Source organism: Protopterus annectens, chromosome 1.part1 (assembly GCF_019279795.1).
Source record: "Protopterus annectens isolate FY-2018-M chromosome 1.part1, PAN1.0, whole genome shotgun sequence".
Taxonomy (NCBI): Eukaryota; Metazoa; Chordata; order Ceratodontiformes; family Protopteridae; genus Protopterus; species Protopterus annectens.
Genome location: NC_056726.1, coordinates 1,966,065,049 through 1,966,084,708, shown reverse-complemented (window position 1 = coordinate 1,966,084,708; position 19,660 = coordinate 1,966,065,049). Strand labels below are relative to the sequence as shown.

The 19,660-nt window shown below is 40.3% G+C and overlaps 1 protein-coding gene across 2 annotated transcripts in view; it reads left to right on the top strand.

Annotated features, from left to right (window-relative positions):
- Positions 1-19,660, top strand: part of BABAM2 (BRISC and BRCA1 A complex member 2) — a 2,993,168-nt gene that overhangs the window by 1,589,192 nt on the left and 1,384,316 nt on the right. For both annotated transcript variants that reach the window (XM_044085207.1, XM_044085201.1), the window contains exon 7: positions 11,895-12,004. In XM_044085207.1, coding sequence (XP_043941142.1) covers positions 11,895-12,004 — 110 coding nt within the window. The remainder of the gene's footprint in view (positions 1-11,894; positions 12,005-19,660) is intronic.

Sequence of the window (19,660 nt, the reverse complement as noted above, 5' to 3'; positions counted from 1 at the left end):
TTAAAAAAAATTCTGGAACTCTCTTAACCAAACATTACATCCTGGTAATCCCAGCTCCCCTATTCCATGCCCAGACAGGACACCTGAAGAAACAGCTACTCACTTCAGTACCTGTTTTATTGACTCAGTATCTAAACTACACAACCCTAACCCAAACTTCTCTACTACTAATACCTCCAACTATTCTGAATCTGCTCCTAATACTATCTCCTCTAATACCTTCTCCCTCAAACCTGTACCTACTAGCTACATCAAAACTCTACTCTCTAAATTAAAACCATGCTCAGCATCAGCAGACAATATTAATATTCTTTCCACTTTTCTTCAACTAGCAGCTGACTCTCTTGCTCTCCCTATAGCTATCCTAATTAATCGCTCTATCTCTGAATCTAAAGTCCCTTACATCTAGAAACAATTATACACTCTACCCATACACAAAGGAGGTAACTCCTCTGATATCTCTAACTTTAGACCTATCACTATCCCCTCCCCTTTCTCCAGAATAATAGAAAAATGTATTCATAAACAAGTTATGCAGTGCATAATACAGGAAAATCTGCTTACAGCCACTCAACATGGCTTCATACCCAAACATAGCACCACTACAACTCTGTTATCCTTCCTCAACACTGTCTCTGTAGCCATGGATGACCATAAATTTATTTCCTGCCTTTTTTGGACCTCTCAAAAGCTTTTGACACCGTCTCATATTCCCTTTTGCTGCACAAACTGCATAACCTCAACTTCTCCTCTGATAATGTTGCATGGTTCTCCAGCTTCCTTACGGATATATCTCAATCAGTGAGATGCCACTCTGGACTCCCCCCTCCTCTCCCTGTCAAAATGGGTGTACCTCAAGGGTCTATCCTAGGGTCTTACTATTTAATATCGTTACTAATCAGCTCTATACCTCCTGTTCTCAGTCATCCTTAGTGCAATATGCAGATGACTCTACTGTCATCAACATAGCCGACTCTCCCACTGAGCTCTTCTCAGCTACTCAGGCATCTGTCAACTCAGTTGAAACATGACTTTCCAACAACCAGCTCAGCCTTAACCCTAAAAAAGCAAAGCTGTTACTCTTCCTACCTAATAAATTCAACAATATTAAACCCTCCTCCTCCATACTACAACACTCCCATTCAGGTAGAATCCAGCACCAAACTATTAGGTGTTCATCTTCGACGATCAGCTTAAATTTGACTTGCATGTCAATAACTGTATCAAGAAGACTCATTCAAAGCTAGGGCTCCTTTATCGTAACAAGAAATTCCTTACTTCTGAAGCCAAGGTTACTCTCTCTCTTACTTACCTTCTACCCAGTCTAATGTACAGCTCTCAAATTTTAACAAAGCTCAACTCATCACTCCTGACCAAACTCCAATCTACCTACAACAAGGTAGCTAGATTTGCTGCTCAACAAACCTACAAATCCCATTACAGTCTTCTAAAACACCTAAACTGGCTTGAATTGCCCCACCAGCTTCTCCTCTCTCAGCTCCAGATCTTTCATTCTATCCTATACCAGCCTCGTAGCTGGCCTTAGGCATTGTTATGCATTAGGCATGTTCTGGCACTTTTCTAGTATTTATTTGGTGTAGGTAGACCAGGATAGGGGCACAGAGTGGTGTGTGGGGGGGGTGCCGTGGAGCTCTTTTGCCTAGGGCACTAGTTGACCTAAGGCCGCTCCTGACCAGCCTTCCTACTGCCCTATGCTATCCCCTCTAATCTCCCATTATTCTCTCTCCAGACCACTCCGTAGCTCTAACCAAGACCTACTACAAATCTACAAACCCAAGTCTAAATTTGGACATTACATGTACAGCTATCACCCCACTATTGCCTGGAATAAGCTTCCACTAGAAATCAGGAATGTTACACATCCTAAACAATTTAAGGCAGCCACTGAAGAGTACTTTAAAAGTCACTAGTCCTGCCTTTGCAATCTCTCTCCCTAAACATCTCCCACTTCCCATACCTTAATCTACCTCCTACCCATTACTCACTCTTCTCCCAAGCTCTCTCTAGTCTTCCTTGACTACCCTATCTACTGTCTTCTAAAACCTATAAAGCTAATCACCTCAGAGAGGTATTCTATAGTAATTTGTCTTGCATTCATGCAACTACATTTTGACAAAACTGTTTTTTGTAACCACTTACTCAAAAAAATTACTATTGTTCCTTTTTATATATCTTGTAGATCTTGTAGTAGTTTAGCTATACTCCTAAAAATCAGACACAAACCAAGAACCAACACCAGATGTTTTATTATGTTTGATTATATTTAGCGTTTTAAATATGCTATTTAATTTTTTTGGCTAGATGAATAAATTCAAATTCCTATTTCAATTAGTGTTTTTATATAACATTTTTTCATTTATATGTTTTTATATCTTTCAGTGTCTTTTTAATTTTATTCACATTTTGTTCAGCTGTGTTTTCAGTCATGTGATCTGATATGGGAGGCATATTTAAAGAGGGGCGTGTGAAGCATTTTTATCCATTCTGAAGAAATTTTGTTACATTCCTACGAAAGTGCTTAATGGTCGAATAAAGTGGATTTTATGGTGGAATTTTCTGGTATTTGTTACAATTGTCTTTCTATAAGTCACTTATTTTGGTGTTAGCTGTACTCCTGACTATAGACACTGTATAACAGTGTATCACTACTAACTGCCTTGTAAAAATTCTGTAACATTGCTATTCAATGCTTATGTATAATGAAGATTGTAAAATATGTTGGAGCTTTTCTCCTTGGGCCTCTGCTGAAAAAGGGCTGTTCAGCTCAGTTGGACAAACCCGGTCAACAAATGTAAAATAAAAAATAAATGAGGTCTTTAGGCTTTTCCTGGTTAGGGGTCACCACAGCAGATCACTGGTCCGCTTATGACTGGCAGTGGATTTTATGGTGCCGAGTTGCAAGTCTGGCGCCCAGCCTTCAGAGAAGGCGCACACACAGACTCACCCACTTACCTGCATGTCTTTTACCGTTCATTTGATTGCAGTGAGGACATGCAGACTCCACACATAAGGAACTCCAGCTGAGAATCGAACCTGAGAGCCTCTTGCTGTGAGGCGACAATGCTAACCACTGCATCACTGCGGCTGACTAAAATAAAAAAAAATAATTTTACACTGAGGTCCCATAAATCAACAAGGGCTGTGACATTGACACTGACTCCTTTAGAGTTGGAGTCTAAAACAATCTGATGAGGAATGTCTTGGTGAGCAGCAGAGAAATATGGACATTATATCCTCCACTGCTGCCATAAAAAGTATCAGAAGCAAGGGTATGGGTTTTAAGTCCCCACCCTGTTGTTAAGCAATAGTGTGACGGATGGATAGGGGTTGAATCGCACCATTTTACAAAATAATGTAGTGGGGGGGGGGGGGGGTGTGAAGCCAAAATCTGCACCTCTGGCACCTATTATGACAAGTATTTATCACACCCAAATAAACTTTACACCATCCGCTACAGAACAGGGTTATAATCACTGACTTTCCTGTCTCCATCTAAGTCCATTGCTTTCTTGTGCATGTGTATCAGCAAGTAGCTGAGGTTTAGCCATAAATATTTTCATACACACACATTCACAGTGTTTTCCATGAGGAACTGCTGATACCTGTCCGGTGTTGATAACCCTTTCTTGTGTTCATGATACGGCTGCATTGAGTCAGATTTATCTTATTGACCAGGTTAGTCCTACTAGGCAAGCAGTCTCTTTTTTTGGAGAGATCTAAGGTGTTATTCATACTGACTGAGGATATTTCACTGACAATTAGGAAACTTCCCTTGCTGTTTTTAAAAGGTGCTGTGGGACCTTTTATAATTACCTGATTTCCAGCCAACTCAGGCAGTTAGGGCAACAGTTTAACATCTCATTAGAAATCAGAGTCCTTGGATCTTCCAGTAGCTAACTTGATACCAAGATCTCAGTTTCTGGACAGTCTTCCAGTGAGCCAACATTAAATTATAATAGCTATTATCCAAGCAGTCTCCCTTCAAATGGGGCAGTTATTAACAATCACACCAATAGTATGAGTTAATCCTTCATTAATAAAATACTTTTCAGCAATAAGTATTTATGAATGAACAGATGCTAATCCTTTACTTTTAAAAAGCTCTGTTTATACATGCAAGGCAGCATTGTAGTGTATAGGGAAAATATAACAGAATGTTCCATATAGAAAACTCTTAACTGCATCTGCTTTCATTTCCAGCAACTTATTTTATATGAATGAAGCCTCAGGATGAAAACAAAGTCCTTGCAAGTCTGTGATCCAGAAAACTTTGTTTGGAAATTCTAAACTTTGGAAAATTTTAGAAGTCCAAATAACAATCAGAGGAAAACGGAAAGAAAATGACAGCTACAGCTCTGCTTCAGTATGCTGTCAGACAAAAAGAATGAAAAAAGACAGTAGCAGCTCTGCCTCAGCACACTTTGCAGAGGTTGGATAGATTTTCTACATAAATAGTCAGTTTTTTTTAAAAAGCTATTACATCGCACAGTTTCATGTAGTGAGATAATTCAGCTTTTCAAAGAAGTAGATTGGCAACTGTAAATTGTGTAATGCAGTAACAGTTCTATTTCATTAAAAGGAACAAAGGATGTAAATTCTATACATCTAGTGAAATATACATCTGTTTATTTTTTAATAAGAAGAAAATGTGGTCATTTGACATTTGGTATGAGGAGAAATGGTGACTGTGGATTCTGTCTCCTAATGAAAGCCTGGAAGAGAAAGAGGGACTTCAATTTTTTTTTTGTACTTTGAAAATGGTGTCTGCAAGTTTCCTGTAATTGAAGGTGAAAATGACTGAAGCTTGGCTTTGCTTCAGCATTGAAGGTCTTGACTTTAGGGATTTAGAATCTAAGGTTATGACCATCTCCTCGCAAGTGCATGTTCTGGTGCAGCAGGTAATGAGAGAGAGCAAGTCTGCACTGATTCAAGAGATGCAGACTTTTTCATTGCTTTAATAATTTGAAGCAAGACAGCGGTCCCAGTAACTTGGACAGGAATCTTTTTGACAACATGCATCATACTGTTAAAAGCTGCTGTTTAAGCAGTTCTGACTAGTATTCATTGAAGAACAGCCTTTGATGCTTGAAAGGGTTGAGATGCCTCGGGAATTGCTTGCAGCTTGATTAGCATCTCCATTCAACTATAGTAGTGGTCAACTGAGATATATTGGGATTTTGTCTCAGCCCTTTCTGGACTACATTTTAGAAAGGTAGTAAATATCAGCCAGTTTGTTTTGAAGCTCTATAGTTGTAATTGAAAGAGAAAACTTTCTTCCATTAAATACTGCCATTAAGTGTATATAAAAAGGTGAGGAGAATAAGAAAAAATAAAATGCATTTAATTGCTACTTGTTAGATTGAAACAATGTCATATTATAAATAAACCTGTGGAGGATTTCCTAGTATGCAGTGTAACAAATTGCTTATTTAGCTGCAGAAATCCCTTCTGTTCGCTAGATAGATCTGATGGCATCATAAGGGTTGGAATTGTTAAGTTGCAAGTGTTTAAAAATAATTGTCCTTACTCACACAAGGATTCAAGTAACTAGTGTGGCATGGATAACTGATCAGTGATTTTTTTCCCTTTCTCTTTTTCTGATGCTACAAATTACTCAATGTGTATGCTCTATAGGTCCATCATTACAGATGCAATGACTGAATATATGTTTGTCATTATTGTTAGTAATGTGTATTGTGGGTCCAGTAAGCATTTGTGCAATAATAAATTATATAATGGATGCAATGAGTGTATATGATTTTGTCATTTTTAGTACTGTGAATAATTGTGCTGCTAGTATGTATTATACTGGAACAGTTTATATTCTTTATTGTTGTAATTTTGTAAACTTTTGCATTACTAGTATACAGTACACAGGATTTATTTTCCTTTGCCCATGCAGTTTGGTGTCATAGGTTCATAGGTTCATAGGTTCATACTAGGCTATCTGCCCGAGGGCATTTACAAGCCTAGCCCATCGTTTTGTGGCTTACGCCACCCCTTTAGTATGGGGAACTATACCCATTATTTTGCTGTGCCTCTGTCGAGCAGTGACACTGAGGTAATCCCTGGGGTATATCTGCGATCTCCCATCCATTGGTCAAGATTTCTCTTGAACAAGGCCAGCGAGGTGCTCTGCCTCACATGTACCGGGATTTTGTTCCACAGCATAGGGAGTCTTTGGGTGATGAATCTATCCCTCCAGCACGTCCTATTAATAGCCGTGTCAAGGTTTAAGTCTCCCGCCCTTGTGGCTCTGATGGATCTAGATTTTTTGAGGTGAAGCATATTCATCAAATCTGGGTTTGACATGGCCTTGTATGTTAGGCAAAGGTCACCTCTGAGCAAGCGGTATGCGACTGAATAGAGCTGGAGTTCTTTCAGTCGGGCAGCATAGGACAGATTTTTGAGACCCTTTATCCTTTTGGTGAGGAACTTTTGTGGCCTCTCCAGCTGCTGCAAGTGTCGGGTCAGATACATTCCGAATGGGGCATTGTACTCAATCATTGGTCTGATGAGTGATGAGTAAAGGGAGACTATGACCTCCCTTGATCTAGATGAGAATCCCTTCATGATAAGGTGGGCAATGTAGAAGGTCTTCCTAACTACTTTAGCTACATGGGTGTCGAATGACAGACTACTATCAACCTGGGTCCCCAGGTCCCTGATAACTTCTTCTGTGCTCAGTGGATTGCCACCTATTTGGTAGCTAGGGGTAACCTTGTTTTTCCCGAAGGGTATGACTATGCATTTTTTGGCATTTAACTTTAGGCCGTGGCTCTGGCACCAGTTATCCGTTTCTGTGAGACCCTTCTGAAGGATATCTGTGTCAGATGTGTTTTCTACTATGGCGCCCAGTTTGCAGTCATATGCAAACTTTGTCGGCCATAACCCTCCTGTGTTTGCTTGTACTTCGGAAAAGTAGATGCCAAACAAGAGTGGGCCCAGGACTGAGCCCTGTGGGACACCACTTGTGACAGGCTTTGAGTCTGACATGGCGCCAGCAGCTCTGACCCTGTGGGTTCTGTCACTCAGCCAGTTTGCAACCCATCTTGTGATGTATGGGTTGACATTTAAGCTGATGAGTTTTTCAATGATACCCGAATGGGGTATTGTATCGAAGGCCTTAGCCAGATCGAGGTAGGCTGTATGGACTGCCTTTCCCTCATCAATGGCTTTGGTGACTGTTTCGAAAAAGTCAACCAAGTTTAAAAGGCATGATCTGCCTTTGACAAAGCCAAACTGGGTTGGATCCAAAGTCTGCAAATTCCCTATGTCTTTATTTATGAGGTCCATTATGATCCTCTCCATGGCTTTGCAGATAAGGCTTGTCAAGCTAATGGGCGGTAATTTCCAGGGTCGGTGGAGGCACCGCCTTTGTGAAGTGGTACCACAGTTGCAGTGCGCCACTCCTGGGCGTATCCAGAGGTAAGACTTTGATTAAACAGCTGTCCTAGCTGTGGGTTTAATTCCTCATTGAGTTCATGGAGCACACAGCCGGGGACACCATCAGGTCCCATGGATGCTGTGTTTTTTGCTTTGGAGAGAGCAGTTCTCACTTGGGCGCTGGAGATGTTTGGGGGCTGCAATCGTTTGGTATAGATATCTCTCCTTTTGGGGAGGGGAGAAGTTTGCACTGAACCTGTCAGCCAGTATGTTGGCAATGTCTGTAGGATCAGTAATCTTCACATCATTTTGAACTAGCTCTGAGCATATCTGGGAGTTTCCTCCCAGGTTTCTAACATAGCTAAAGAAGGCCTTATGATTTTCTTTTGAGTCTTTAGCTATTTTGCTCTCGAAATTTGCTTTGGATGATTTTATGAGATGTCAAGTTGCCAGTACAGGACACTGAGTGACATTAATGGATTCTCATAATTCTCTCTCTCTCTGTCTGTTTAGAATGACCAGAGAGGTAGACATACAACCACTACCTTAGAGTTGTACAAAGTTAAAATGTTAGATTTTCTCAAATTTCCTTTGTACTTTCTGGAAGTTAAGGAGAGCAAGAAAAAGCATACAGAGTCAACTGTAGTATCCTTGGGCTGCCCTCCAGATTCACTGTGGCGAGGAGTTGAGGAATTCAAACTTAGTTCTGAAGCTGTCAGTGTAATTGCAGACTGATGAACAAAATGTAGCCATAAATGGATCGACAAGTAATCAAACAATTTCCTGCCGGATATTTTCTCTGGCAATAGCAGAAACCAGGAAGAAATGCATTTCACTAATAGTCTCCTCCTTGCAGTCAAATTTTAAAGATGCCATAGCACCTATTGAAAAGAATATGGGAAGTTCCCTGATGCCCAAGTCAAATTCCCCTGCTAGTATAAATACTCCCTTAGATCTCCCCTGAAAAGAGGCCACTAGCCTAGCTGGAATAAACTGGTCAACGAAGGATAATTAAATTAAATACAGTTAACTATCTCATTTCCAACCAAATTTGTATAACCAGAGTTTTAAAATGTATTGTGGAGGAACTGATGTTATTTTCCAGTTAGGGCAATTAACACAGAAGTTTAAGGCAATGACCTGCTAATAAGCTGCTGCTTCTTTTTCAGAGTTTGATTCCATCAGTCTTTCTTTGCCAACCCCGTGACACTGAGCAAGTCACTTAGTCAGTACTCAGCAATTTGTAAATTAAGATAGGCGCTCCTCAGTGGTCTCCTGGACCCTGTGCCTTCTAACTACCTTTGAACCTGTTAGGGAGGAAGGCAGAAGCACTTAAAATTGCTATGATGGACTTGAAGGTCATTCGAGGAAAAGTAATATAATTTTCAGGGAGTTAAGTGAAGATGTCATTCTTGATAAGTTAACAGCCATTGGCCAAGAAATCTTTCTTATATTGTCTGCCACCCTCCACCCACTTTCATTGTCCCCATTGTCACTTTCCATGAGAAATCATTGGAGGTATGGAGTTAGCCATGAGAGATTTGTTGCTTTTCTTAGCCTAAGTTATTTTGGAAAAAAAATGATGTACATTGTAGAGGGCTTTAGTAATGAGAAAGTAGTTGATTTGTTGATATCGGTAATGGTGTACAGCATTGACCAGTTAATATTTTCAATAGCATTGTCCTCATCTTGGGAGTTGGTAATGTTGTTGGATTGGATGTTGGTATAGGATTGGTGGTGGGTTTTGCTTTTTAAAGGATTAAATAATGTTATAGTGGTCACTTAACTTTTGGGGATGTGTACTAAAACTGATTATAAATGTTGGTCATGATATGTCTGATATGATTGTCTGATTAGGGTAGTGGTTGAAGTTGATTGGGTCTTCTGTGTTCTGTAGTTAGTTGGTACAGTTAATGCTCTGAGAGGAAGCTATAAAAGTCATGCATATTATATCTAAGAAAGTTGATGTTGAAGTCCCCTAGAATTAATGCATGTTTACTAGGCTGGATGATGATCTAGGAGTGTTTGCATAACGTGTTTGAAGTTTGCCATAGAGATGGGTTGGAGAAAGTAAACTACAGCTAGGATTATTTGGAATTTCCTAGGTAGTATAATGTCTGCAATTAGCCAGTTAGGTTTGAAGTTGTTTGTTGTGGAGGAGGTGGCAGTCGTTTTGTTGTTAATGGTGGTCCTGATTAGATTCAGGCAGCCTCCATCTATCTGGATTCCACACCTAAGCAGGTAAAGTTATAGCTATTAAAGTATGTGTGTGTATTTGCATGTGGTTTCAGCCAGGTTTTGGTTACTGTGCAGCTGTGTCAGTATTGTTGTGTGTGTGTGTCAGGGTTAAATTTGATCTATTTTGTTGTTAAGGTTTCCACAGTTAAAGGATACAGTTTTGGTATACTTAGCATTAAAGGTAAGAGTGATAAGGAGTTGTAGAAGCAGTTCTGAGTAGTGTTTGTTGAGACCCAGGATTGGTATATATCTCTCTGCAGAAGAGGAGAAGTACGGAGTACTTTTAAAGGGGTGTATGTGTGGTATATGTGTCTGACCTGTTCTCTTAGAGCAGTACAGTTATGACCTGTTTTTCTTTTTACTTTGTATAGGACAAGTATATGGGATAGTAAGGATGATGAGATATGAGAATGTGTGTCTGCTGTGCTGGAGTAGCTTGTGTATGCAGATGTTCATCATTCTCACTGCTACAGTAGTCTTTGGGCTATATAGGTTGATTGCCTGCCTAGAAAACAACAATTTGCCAGCGTCAAAAAGCTGTGGTTCCCACACCTTCACTCTGACTGTGACTGCTGATTGGCTAATCCCAAGGAGGTGAAATAAGCAGTCAGAGTGAAGATTTCTTCAGTACGTTCTTACTTTCTTGAGAATAAGCATCTCCCAGGCTTTATAGGAGCAAGAGTTTGCTAAGAGCTTTATTTCTGGTAGATGAGTCCTCACTGGGGGACTCCTTCACTCAGAACTTATTGCCCTTTTAGGAAAAGTAACATACATTTTATTTTTTTCACTAAAAACAGTTCTTCCCCTTTAAGAAGCCTAGTATTGGGTATTAGTGTCTTTTAAACTAATTGGTGCTATTTTTGTGAGAATGTATGTACTGTTTGCTTAAACTGAAATTTTTTAACAAAAAGTGTTGTTGTAGGGATGGGCAGGAGCATATGTTGTAATGTAGCTCTTATGCTCACTTTGTGACAACCTACCTGCCATATTGTTTTTCTACCAGTGTGTTTAATTGTTTTAATGGGATACTGATAAGGAATTTGTGTCCTGCTTTGTTGTTGTGATTGGACTTGGGAAAGGGCCCTGAGTGTTACCCATGCTACTTGTGAACAGCTTACCTTCTAACCGACTTGCTGCAGCAATGCTTACTACTTTACTGTTCCTCAGCTGTGGCATAGATACTTACTCCAGTCCTGCTGGTTCTTCTCCAGAAGTACCTAGAAAGAGAAAAATCACTTACAAAGGAGTCCTTACCATTGTGACGGACTAAGCTGGATGAACCTGCAGTGGCCATTGGTTGCTCCTTAGACCATTCACTTATCTCTCCAGTTTTCTTTGTTATAGTCCTTGCAGCCATCATGGATCAAGGGTGAGCCACATCCTCTTTGGCTTCTCCAGTCTCCAATATGGGCCTGGGGGAACCATTTTCTCAAGGTCTGGGAGACACTCCAGGAGATCCTTCTTGGGGTAACTAGGACAAGAGACATTAGACTAGGCAAACTTTCCTCCTTTGAGCCGGTCTTCTTCCACAGGAACTCCTATTAAGAAAAAAAAAAGTTAGCATTCTTTTTCTGAAGAATTAATTGGAGTAAAAAAAAAAAAAAAGGTGAATGTCTTACCTTGGCATGGTAGGCATTACAGGTAAAGAATCCTGGTATGCAGAAGCCATTACAGGTGGGCATCCCCAGTAAAGTCATTCCTGAGGAAAAATGATCTGATTTTGACTGAGAAGCAAAAGTTGCCCCTTTACTACAGTGGAGCAGGCTGTTCCCCTATTGTATACTGTATGGATCAACAGCAGATGTATTCAAGACTGGCAGTAGCAATCAGCAGAACAAAAAAAAACAGCTTAGGATTGAGTGTAAAACAAACCACATACTTTTGATGCAGGCTGTTTGAGAATATTAGTGTCTTGATAGGCACTGCCTGGGTGATAGTGGTATGAGTGTAGGGGTAGGGAGAAGAGGTGGTGTATATGCTTAACAGTATTATGAACACTGAGTCAGAACAGGCAGTCAACGCAGTAAGATATCATAAACCCAGGGAACTCTGAATTCATTAACAGAAAGCAGGGTACTACTCATTGTTATTCTTTTTCTATCTGAAAAAGAATATTTTGCATGTCAATAATATTGTGAGGTCATGTACCATTTATGTGTCTTATAACATATTGGTCCAGTTTTTTAATGTGTTATTTAAGTTGCAAAACAATACAAATGTGCACAAAATTAATGGGCTTTCTTCCACAGGATGCCACTGAAGACCCCGGTGAAGATCTTGCTCTTTTAACTGTCAGTTTTGAAGATGCTGAAGCCACTCAAGTATTTCCAAAGCTTTTTCTTTCACCACGGATTGAACAGTAAGTGAACAAGACCCCTTTATGTAGCACAATTTATTGTGAACTTTGGCTACAGGCAGTTACTGCTTGCCTAATGATATTTGTGTCACCTTTCTATTATGTCAATTTCTGCTAATGAATCTTTTTTTAAAGCTGGGCAAGAGGAGAAAAACAAATTGCAGGAAGTCATAACTGAATGTGGTTTATTCCACACACAAAATACTGTCACGTGATTAAGTGATGGTTAGTTTTTCCTTTTCATTTTTTATGTTTCATTTTACTGGATTTATTCATTATGTCTAATCTAAATAGTGTGAAAATCAGGACCGCTTACAAACAGTAGTAGTCAGCCAGAGCTGACAGAATTAAAGCATGGCATCATACCTGTCGACCTCTTAGCACAAGGAATTCTGGACAAAGCCAAAAAGTAATGGAGGGACAGAGGCCCAAAAATAGAGACACATTTTAAATATTGATCTTATAAATCTAGAAAGTTGATAGAGTAATAAGTTATGCATTACTATGCATTTTCTATGGGTCATGAAGTCTGAAACTGAAATGTTTGTCATTTAGTGACTTCATACTTCAATGATTTTAAAGAAAACCACACATTTTAAGAGGAACAGACCAAAAATATGAGTCAAACATCAGGACATTCTGCAAAAATCTGGACAGTTGAGAGGTATGAATTAACATCCATTTTCTGAAGAGAAAGAGGTGTGTTACTATAATGCATGACATTATCTAATGGTTGCATTTCTCACTGTTTAGTCACAAAAGTACATTTTCAAAGTACAGAGTAGCATTCTGAGGCAAATCAGGTATGTCCCTCAGAAGTATGTGATGCTTAAGGGTTTGCCATTCAGAAATTAAGAACTGGTACATGCTGTTTATCTTTGAGGCATACTTTTTTAAACTTCTCTTAATTGTGACATATGTCCTGGATTCCTGATTGACTTGGACTTCCTCTAAGTGGCTACTTTACGGTTTGTAGTTATTTAGTAATAATAATTATTTTTTTTACTCTTATGTAGTTGTGTATTTCCTTGTTGGTAACAGGGTAGATGACATCTGTACTGTGAACTTTTTCAAGGGTGACTGGCTTCATACTTCAAGTATGATAGTTACAGACATGGCTGGATCTTCCACTAGGTGACATAGGCAGCTGTCAAGGCCCCCATGCTGGCAGGTAGGGAGGGGCCCAGATGTGACATTAAATTAAAAAAAAAAGTTTTCTTACTGTCAGTTTAAAATGAAGTTTCCTGCTTTGCCCATGGCTGCTTCTGGCGGTCAGCCAATGAAACAAGAGCAAGGGTGCAAGAAGAGTGTGTGAGATTTTGAAGGAGAGTATGGCAAAATGAGCCTGTGCGGCATTTATCAGTAATTGCAGGTGTAACACCAAGCCTAATGGCCTCAGATGCAACCAGCATTTATCAGTAACTGCAGTGTTCCTTTCAGAAGTAGCATCTGTGTGTGTGTCTCAGCATTGATTGGCAATGGGAGTGTTCTGTTCAATAATGGCATTGGTTTGAGCGTGTGTAAGAGAAATGCCCCCACTTAGTTATGTTACTTGTTATGGTGCTTGTCATATTCAAACCTTGTATGTTATATGTTATGTACAGGGTTTCAGAGCTTTAATCCAACTGTGAGACCCAATTTCATGTACCTGTTTTTCTGTTAAATGTTTAGTGATTTAGACTAGTCGATTAGTCTGACTAGAAGACAGAGAGAGGTTAAAAATTACCTGCAAGCACTTAACCCTCCCCCATAAAAAATAAATCAGTATGCTACTTGCAGTAATATTTCTGATTTGTGTACGAATTGTGAGTTGTTGAACAAAATATATTCTTACAGCATTTATATCATCTGTAATTGTTTTGTTTTTATTCTTTGCACTAAAGAATTAATTCATTCATTAATAGCCATGTATTGTGTAATTTAGTCCAACTGTGTTGCATTTTAGTAATATGCTTTTACGGGACCTTCTTTAAAAGCCTCAAGCAATTATAAAGGGTTTTACATTTGTCATGACATACAGTCTGCATTATTTAGAGTGATGATCAGAACTGTCTGATCTTCAGCTTCCATTATGTAGTGATTGTTGCAAATTAATGTAGTACAATCTTACCTGCAAGATTATATTGTAAAGGATTTCTGCATTTAAGTAAAAACTGTTAGTCTGGCAGTTAGCACAAAGTACTAAAGAGCTGACTTCTTAATGACCTGCTGCTTTCTGTGACAAGGATGAAGGATTTGAATCTTTCCTTCTTCATTTACCTCCCATGTGATATTGTGCCAAGTAGTTTAAACAGACAATGCTTTGAAACAATTCGGAATGGGTGCTAGGCTCCTTGATGATCTCCAGGACTGCATGCCTAGTAACTATCAACCTGTCCTTGTTTGCCAAACATTTCCTATTGCATACCTAATTTGTTTCAGGAAATGTTATGACAATATCACCAAAACACTATTTTTTAATGCAACACAGGCATTGAGAATTCACATACTGGTTAAAGTGTCAGCTTCACAGGCACAAGGTGAAGGATTTGATTACTACATTTGAAAGGGATATTACTTAAAATGACCTACAAGGGCAAGATAACCTTGTAGTTACCCATGAGCTTATGATAGAGTGAGTCATATGCATATGTGCAGTCATATATGTGCATACAGATGTATAAATCCCATACACATTCTGTCTGGTACCATGCATTATATTACACTGATCATTTTAACATTAACTCTCTAGAATCCATGTCATGGGCCTTTTCCAAATTTGTATATATTCAGACATCATTTTTAATAAATGCAGCTTTTCAGTTTTAGTCATGCTTAGCTTTTGAACTGTCCCTTTTTGTATGGTTTCTTCACTAGCTTTCTAGGTCTAAAGTACTTTGCAAGGCACTTCACTCTGGATGTCTGAGCTTCCTTTTCGGCAGTTGCTGCATTTCTTGGTGACACAGCCTGATGAGTTTCTCTGCACCCATTGACTGTTGTATTCTCAGAATCTTTATTTACTGCTAAAGTACTACTGGTTGAACACCTTTATTGAATTATCATTTAAGACATAGAAATACATTTGTATGAAAGAAAACAAAGCATGTCAACGTATTCACAGTTACAAACATTATACATCATATATATTCTTTGATACAATTATCATCAGTCCAACACTAGATAAGTTGATCAGTTCCTGCCTTCCCTTAAACCTCGCTCCTTTTCCAAAACATTATTCTGCATGTATTGTTTCCATAATTTCCTTTTTTTAATGTAATTTGCTCCTAATTGCATCTAAAGATCCCACCTACAGTTTTTTTTACCTGTGTTACAGTATTCACTACTCCAAATATAGTTAGTTAGACTTTGATTTCCATTTTCTAGTCGTTGCTTTTTTTGGTAGCCACCAGAATTAAACTTAATAAGGCCATACTATGTCTATGCAATTCAAATTCTATATCCCAGCTCAAAAAAATGTTTTTTCCTCAGCTACGCCCATTTGCTCACACAATATTTGTGACTATTTCCCTATTTCTGTAGGGAAGTTTTAAAGTCTGACAGGTCATTACACTCCCAAACATATGATGTTCGTCGTGTTTCACTGTTGCAGTCATTAAACTTGGGTTATCCTGCTGGCAGGCTACCCGCAGTCGGCCCGAGTTCCAAAGTCTAGGTCCGGCGTCGGTTGATGTCGCCTCTTCCCTGATGTCAGTGCGCCAGGGGTATAAAAGATGCAACCGACGCCATTTTCTTCAGTATTTTTTGCCGTGCGGTGCCCGAAGCAAAAGCAGTTCGCGAGTGCTGGTCGGCCAACTCCTGAGATTTTTGAAATAGAGTTTCAGAACCGAAGTCTTCAGTAAAGCTAAGTACCCCATTGGGGAAACTTTTTCTTGCTCCAGACCGATGTCAGTAAAAGTTAACAATTGTTTTTCTTGTGGGAAGCAAATACCTCATAAGGACTTTCACTCTTACTGTATTCCTTGCCTAGGCCCTGACCATGACGTTACTAGTTGTCGGTTTTGTGCTAGATTCAACAAACGCACTATTAAACGTCGGTCTGATTTAGCCTTACATTATTTTGGCCGGAGGTTTAACTATATAATGCCGTCAGAACAACCGACGACCGGAATTCATATAAAGCGCAAAGACAAGGAAAAGGACAGGCATCCAAGGTCCAAAACTGACGACGAAGCCTCTTCTAGGCCAGTCGCCGATTTGCCGGTTCTCAGTGAGGCGCTTTCGCAGCCCTTGGCACCCGCTACCTCAGAGCCACAGGCCATATCCGAATCCCACGTGGAGACAACTAGGCCTGTGGATACTCATGGTATTGGGCCTACGGAAACTACTCCCTCAGATGGGTCCGGAGCCGCTGAGCAGGCATCGGCTTCTGAGGGTGTTTTCAGACCTTCACAGCTTACTATTAAGTCCTCTGCAGCAGCCAAGGTACAGTCAAAGGCACCATTAAAGACAAGGAAACAAGTACAACATTCCCCTGGACAGTCATCCATGCCAAAGAAACAGATGCTTAAAATGGCCGAAGACTTAATTACTTTGATCAGGGGTTCCCATCCCCCTCCTGATAAAAGACCTAGGCAAGACACTGATTATGATTCCTCTGACCAGGTTTCTATTTCCTCTGATTCCTCTTCAGATCAGGGTTATTCTCTCCCTCACTATGAAGACTCTGATGCTGAAGAATCTATACCTTCAGCCTCTCCACCTGAGGATTATTCTTTTGGGGAAACTCTGCACACCATGAGGGAGCATTTCCACTGGGAGAGCTAGGATTGTTCAGAATCCAAGAAAAGGCTCAGGGATTTTTTTTACTGCCTCAGCACAGGCCCCTAGCTAATCCCCCCTGTGCTTGATATTGTTGATGATGTTTTCTCTGAATCCAGTCTGTCTCCTGATTCTTTACCCCCTGCACCAGTCAAGCCAGACAGGTATTACAGGGTCCCTGACTCTCATAAATTTCTTTATAAAAACCCTGCTGCTGACACAGAAACAATTTCTCAGGGTCCCAAAGGGGTTAAGGCTTCCACTGCAAAAAACCCTATTCCCTCTGATAGGGATTCTAGAGCTCTGGATAGATGGGGGAAAAAAGTTTACACCTCTGCTACTTTAGCTCTAAGGGGCTTTAAACTGCCGTTTTCATATGCTTAAATACCAACAGTACCTTATGTTTTTGTTAAAACAGAAAATGCTTACAAACTCAGAAAATCCTGACAGTAAGGAAATGCAGGAATTATTGCATGCAGCTGAACAAGTGGAAAAGCATACTTTGCAATGTGGTTTTGATTCATTAGAGGCTTCTTGCAGAGCCACAGTTACAGGCTCTGTCATTCGAAGGCATGCTTGGTTGAAAGAACAAAGTTTACCTGAACATGTTAAAGTAAAATTATTGGATGCTCCACTACAGCATGATACTTTGTTTGGTGTTAAGGCAGAAGAGGTGTTAAAGAAAATGGAGGATAAAGCAAAATCTATGCAGACAGTAAAGGATTTCTTACAGGTTCAACCACCTAGGTTTAGTAGAAACTGGCCTTCAAAAAATTGGTCCTTTCAGGTCTCAGACAGGCCACATAGAGGCGGATACAGACACCCAAGAGGCAGATCTCAGCCCCAAGGATCCTACAGACCTAAACAATGGGGTGCTTCTACCCCACAAAGGAGGAGAAGACAAATCACAACCTTACAGGAAACAGTCCCAATGACTTCCCTCTACAAAGGCCAAGCACTTACCTTTTGGCAGCACCCCTAGGGGGAAAGCTAGCACTTTTCGCACAAAATTGGCACATAATCACCCAGGTCAAATGGGTACTGAATATAGTTACTCAAGGTTACAGGTTCCACTTTCACACTCTTCCAAAATCAAAAGGTATGCCGAACCTGCCACAAAACCAATAGGCAGAGGCACAAAAGGAAATTGCTGCTCTCATGGACATGGGAGCTATTCAAAGGGTACCACAGCAAGAACAGGAACAAGGATTTTACTCAAGACTTTTCCTGGTACCCAGAATGGACAAAGCCTGGAGACCAATACTGGACTTGTCAATCCTGAATACTTTCCTGGATGTTCCAAAATTCAAAATGTTAACACTACAGCAACTTCTACCCATGCTGGGCAAGAAGGCTTTGCTAGTTACTTTGGACCTCAAGGAGGCATACCTGCATGTCCCAATCAGACAATCTTGCAGAAGATACCTCAGATTCATCGCTGGCTCAATGCATTACCAATTCTCTGCACTGCCCTTTGGCTTATCTACTGTGCCCAGGGTCTTCACAAAATGCCTGGCACCAGTAATTGCATTTTGCAGACAAAGAGGAATTCAAATATATCCCTACCTGGACGACTGCCTTATTCAAGCAGAGAGCAAGGACATTCTACTAAGACATCTGGCATTTGTAAAAACATTACTAATTTGCCTAGGGTACACTGTAAACGAAAAGAAATCAAAACTAGTGCCCTCTCAAGAGATAATATTCCTGGGTGCAAGCTTAAATACAACTGCCCAGATGGCTTATTTCCCGCCAGACAAAGGCAACTGACTCATTATTTTCAAACGATGGCAACAAATACCCAGCTCCCTGCAAGAATAATTCTGCAGGTCCTGGGTTTCATGGCATCCTGCATTCTATTAATTCCATATGCAAGACTGCATATGAGGAAACTACAATGGTATCTGAAAAATGTTTGGACTCAACATTGCCACAGCCTGGAAACAATAATAACTATAATTCCCTGTCTACAACAGGAGTTCCTATGGTGGTCCCGGGCCTGTTACCTCAACAAGGGACAGCCCTTCACCTTGCCCACACAATAACAACAGATGCATCGGATTATGCCTGGGGGGGGGGGGGGGCGCACATGGCAGGAAAATGTATTCAGGGCACATGGCCCAAGGAACAAATGCATCTTCACATCAATCAAAAAGAGATGCTAGCTGTACAGAATGCCCTGACAGCCTTCAAGGATCTACTACATCCAGGACAACTATTACTAAAGACGGACAACACCACAGTTATGTGGTACATAAACAAACAAGGGGACACACATTCCTACCCCCTCTGCAGGCAAGCCATGACCTTGTGGAACACGGCACTGACCTATCAAGTACATCTGCATGTACAATTCCTGCCAGGAAAGAAAAATACTCTGGCAGACGAACTAAGCAGAAATCTCATGGATCCACACAAATGGAAACTAAATCCACAGAGCTTCAGCATGATAACAAGGAAATGGGGACGCCCAGACATAGATCTTTTTGCCTCCCCTCACAACTGCCAACTACAGAAATTCTGCACAAGGACTTATTACTCACAAGCATGGAAAGTGGATGCTCTTTCATTCAGCTGGGAAACCCTGAAAGTTTATGCCTTCCCTCCACTGCCTCTTCTTTCCAAGGTACTCCTAAAAGCCAGATAAGAGAAGCCAAAAATGATCCTGATTGCCCCAGACTGGCCACACCAGCACTGGTACCCAATCTTAAACAGCTTGTCTCAAGGCCCAGCCTGGCCTTTACCACAAAATTAAACAAACAGATTACTGAAGAATATTTTTGTTCAAAAAACAAAGGAAAAGTTTCAATTTATGTAGGGATGAGTGGCAAGCTTTGTGTGATTTAAGAAGGATGAGTGACAAATATGTCTTCTTGGAATCAGATAAAGGAGGCAACTGGG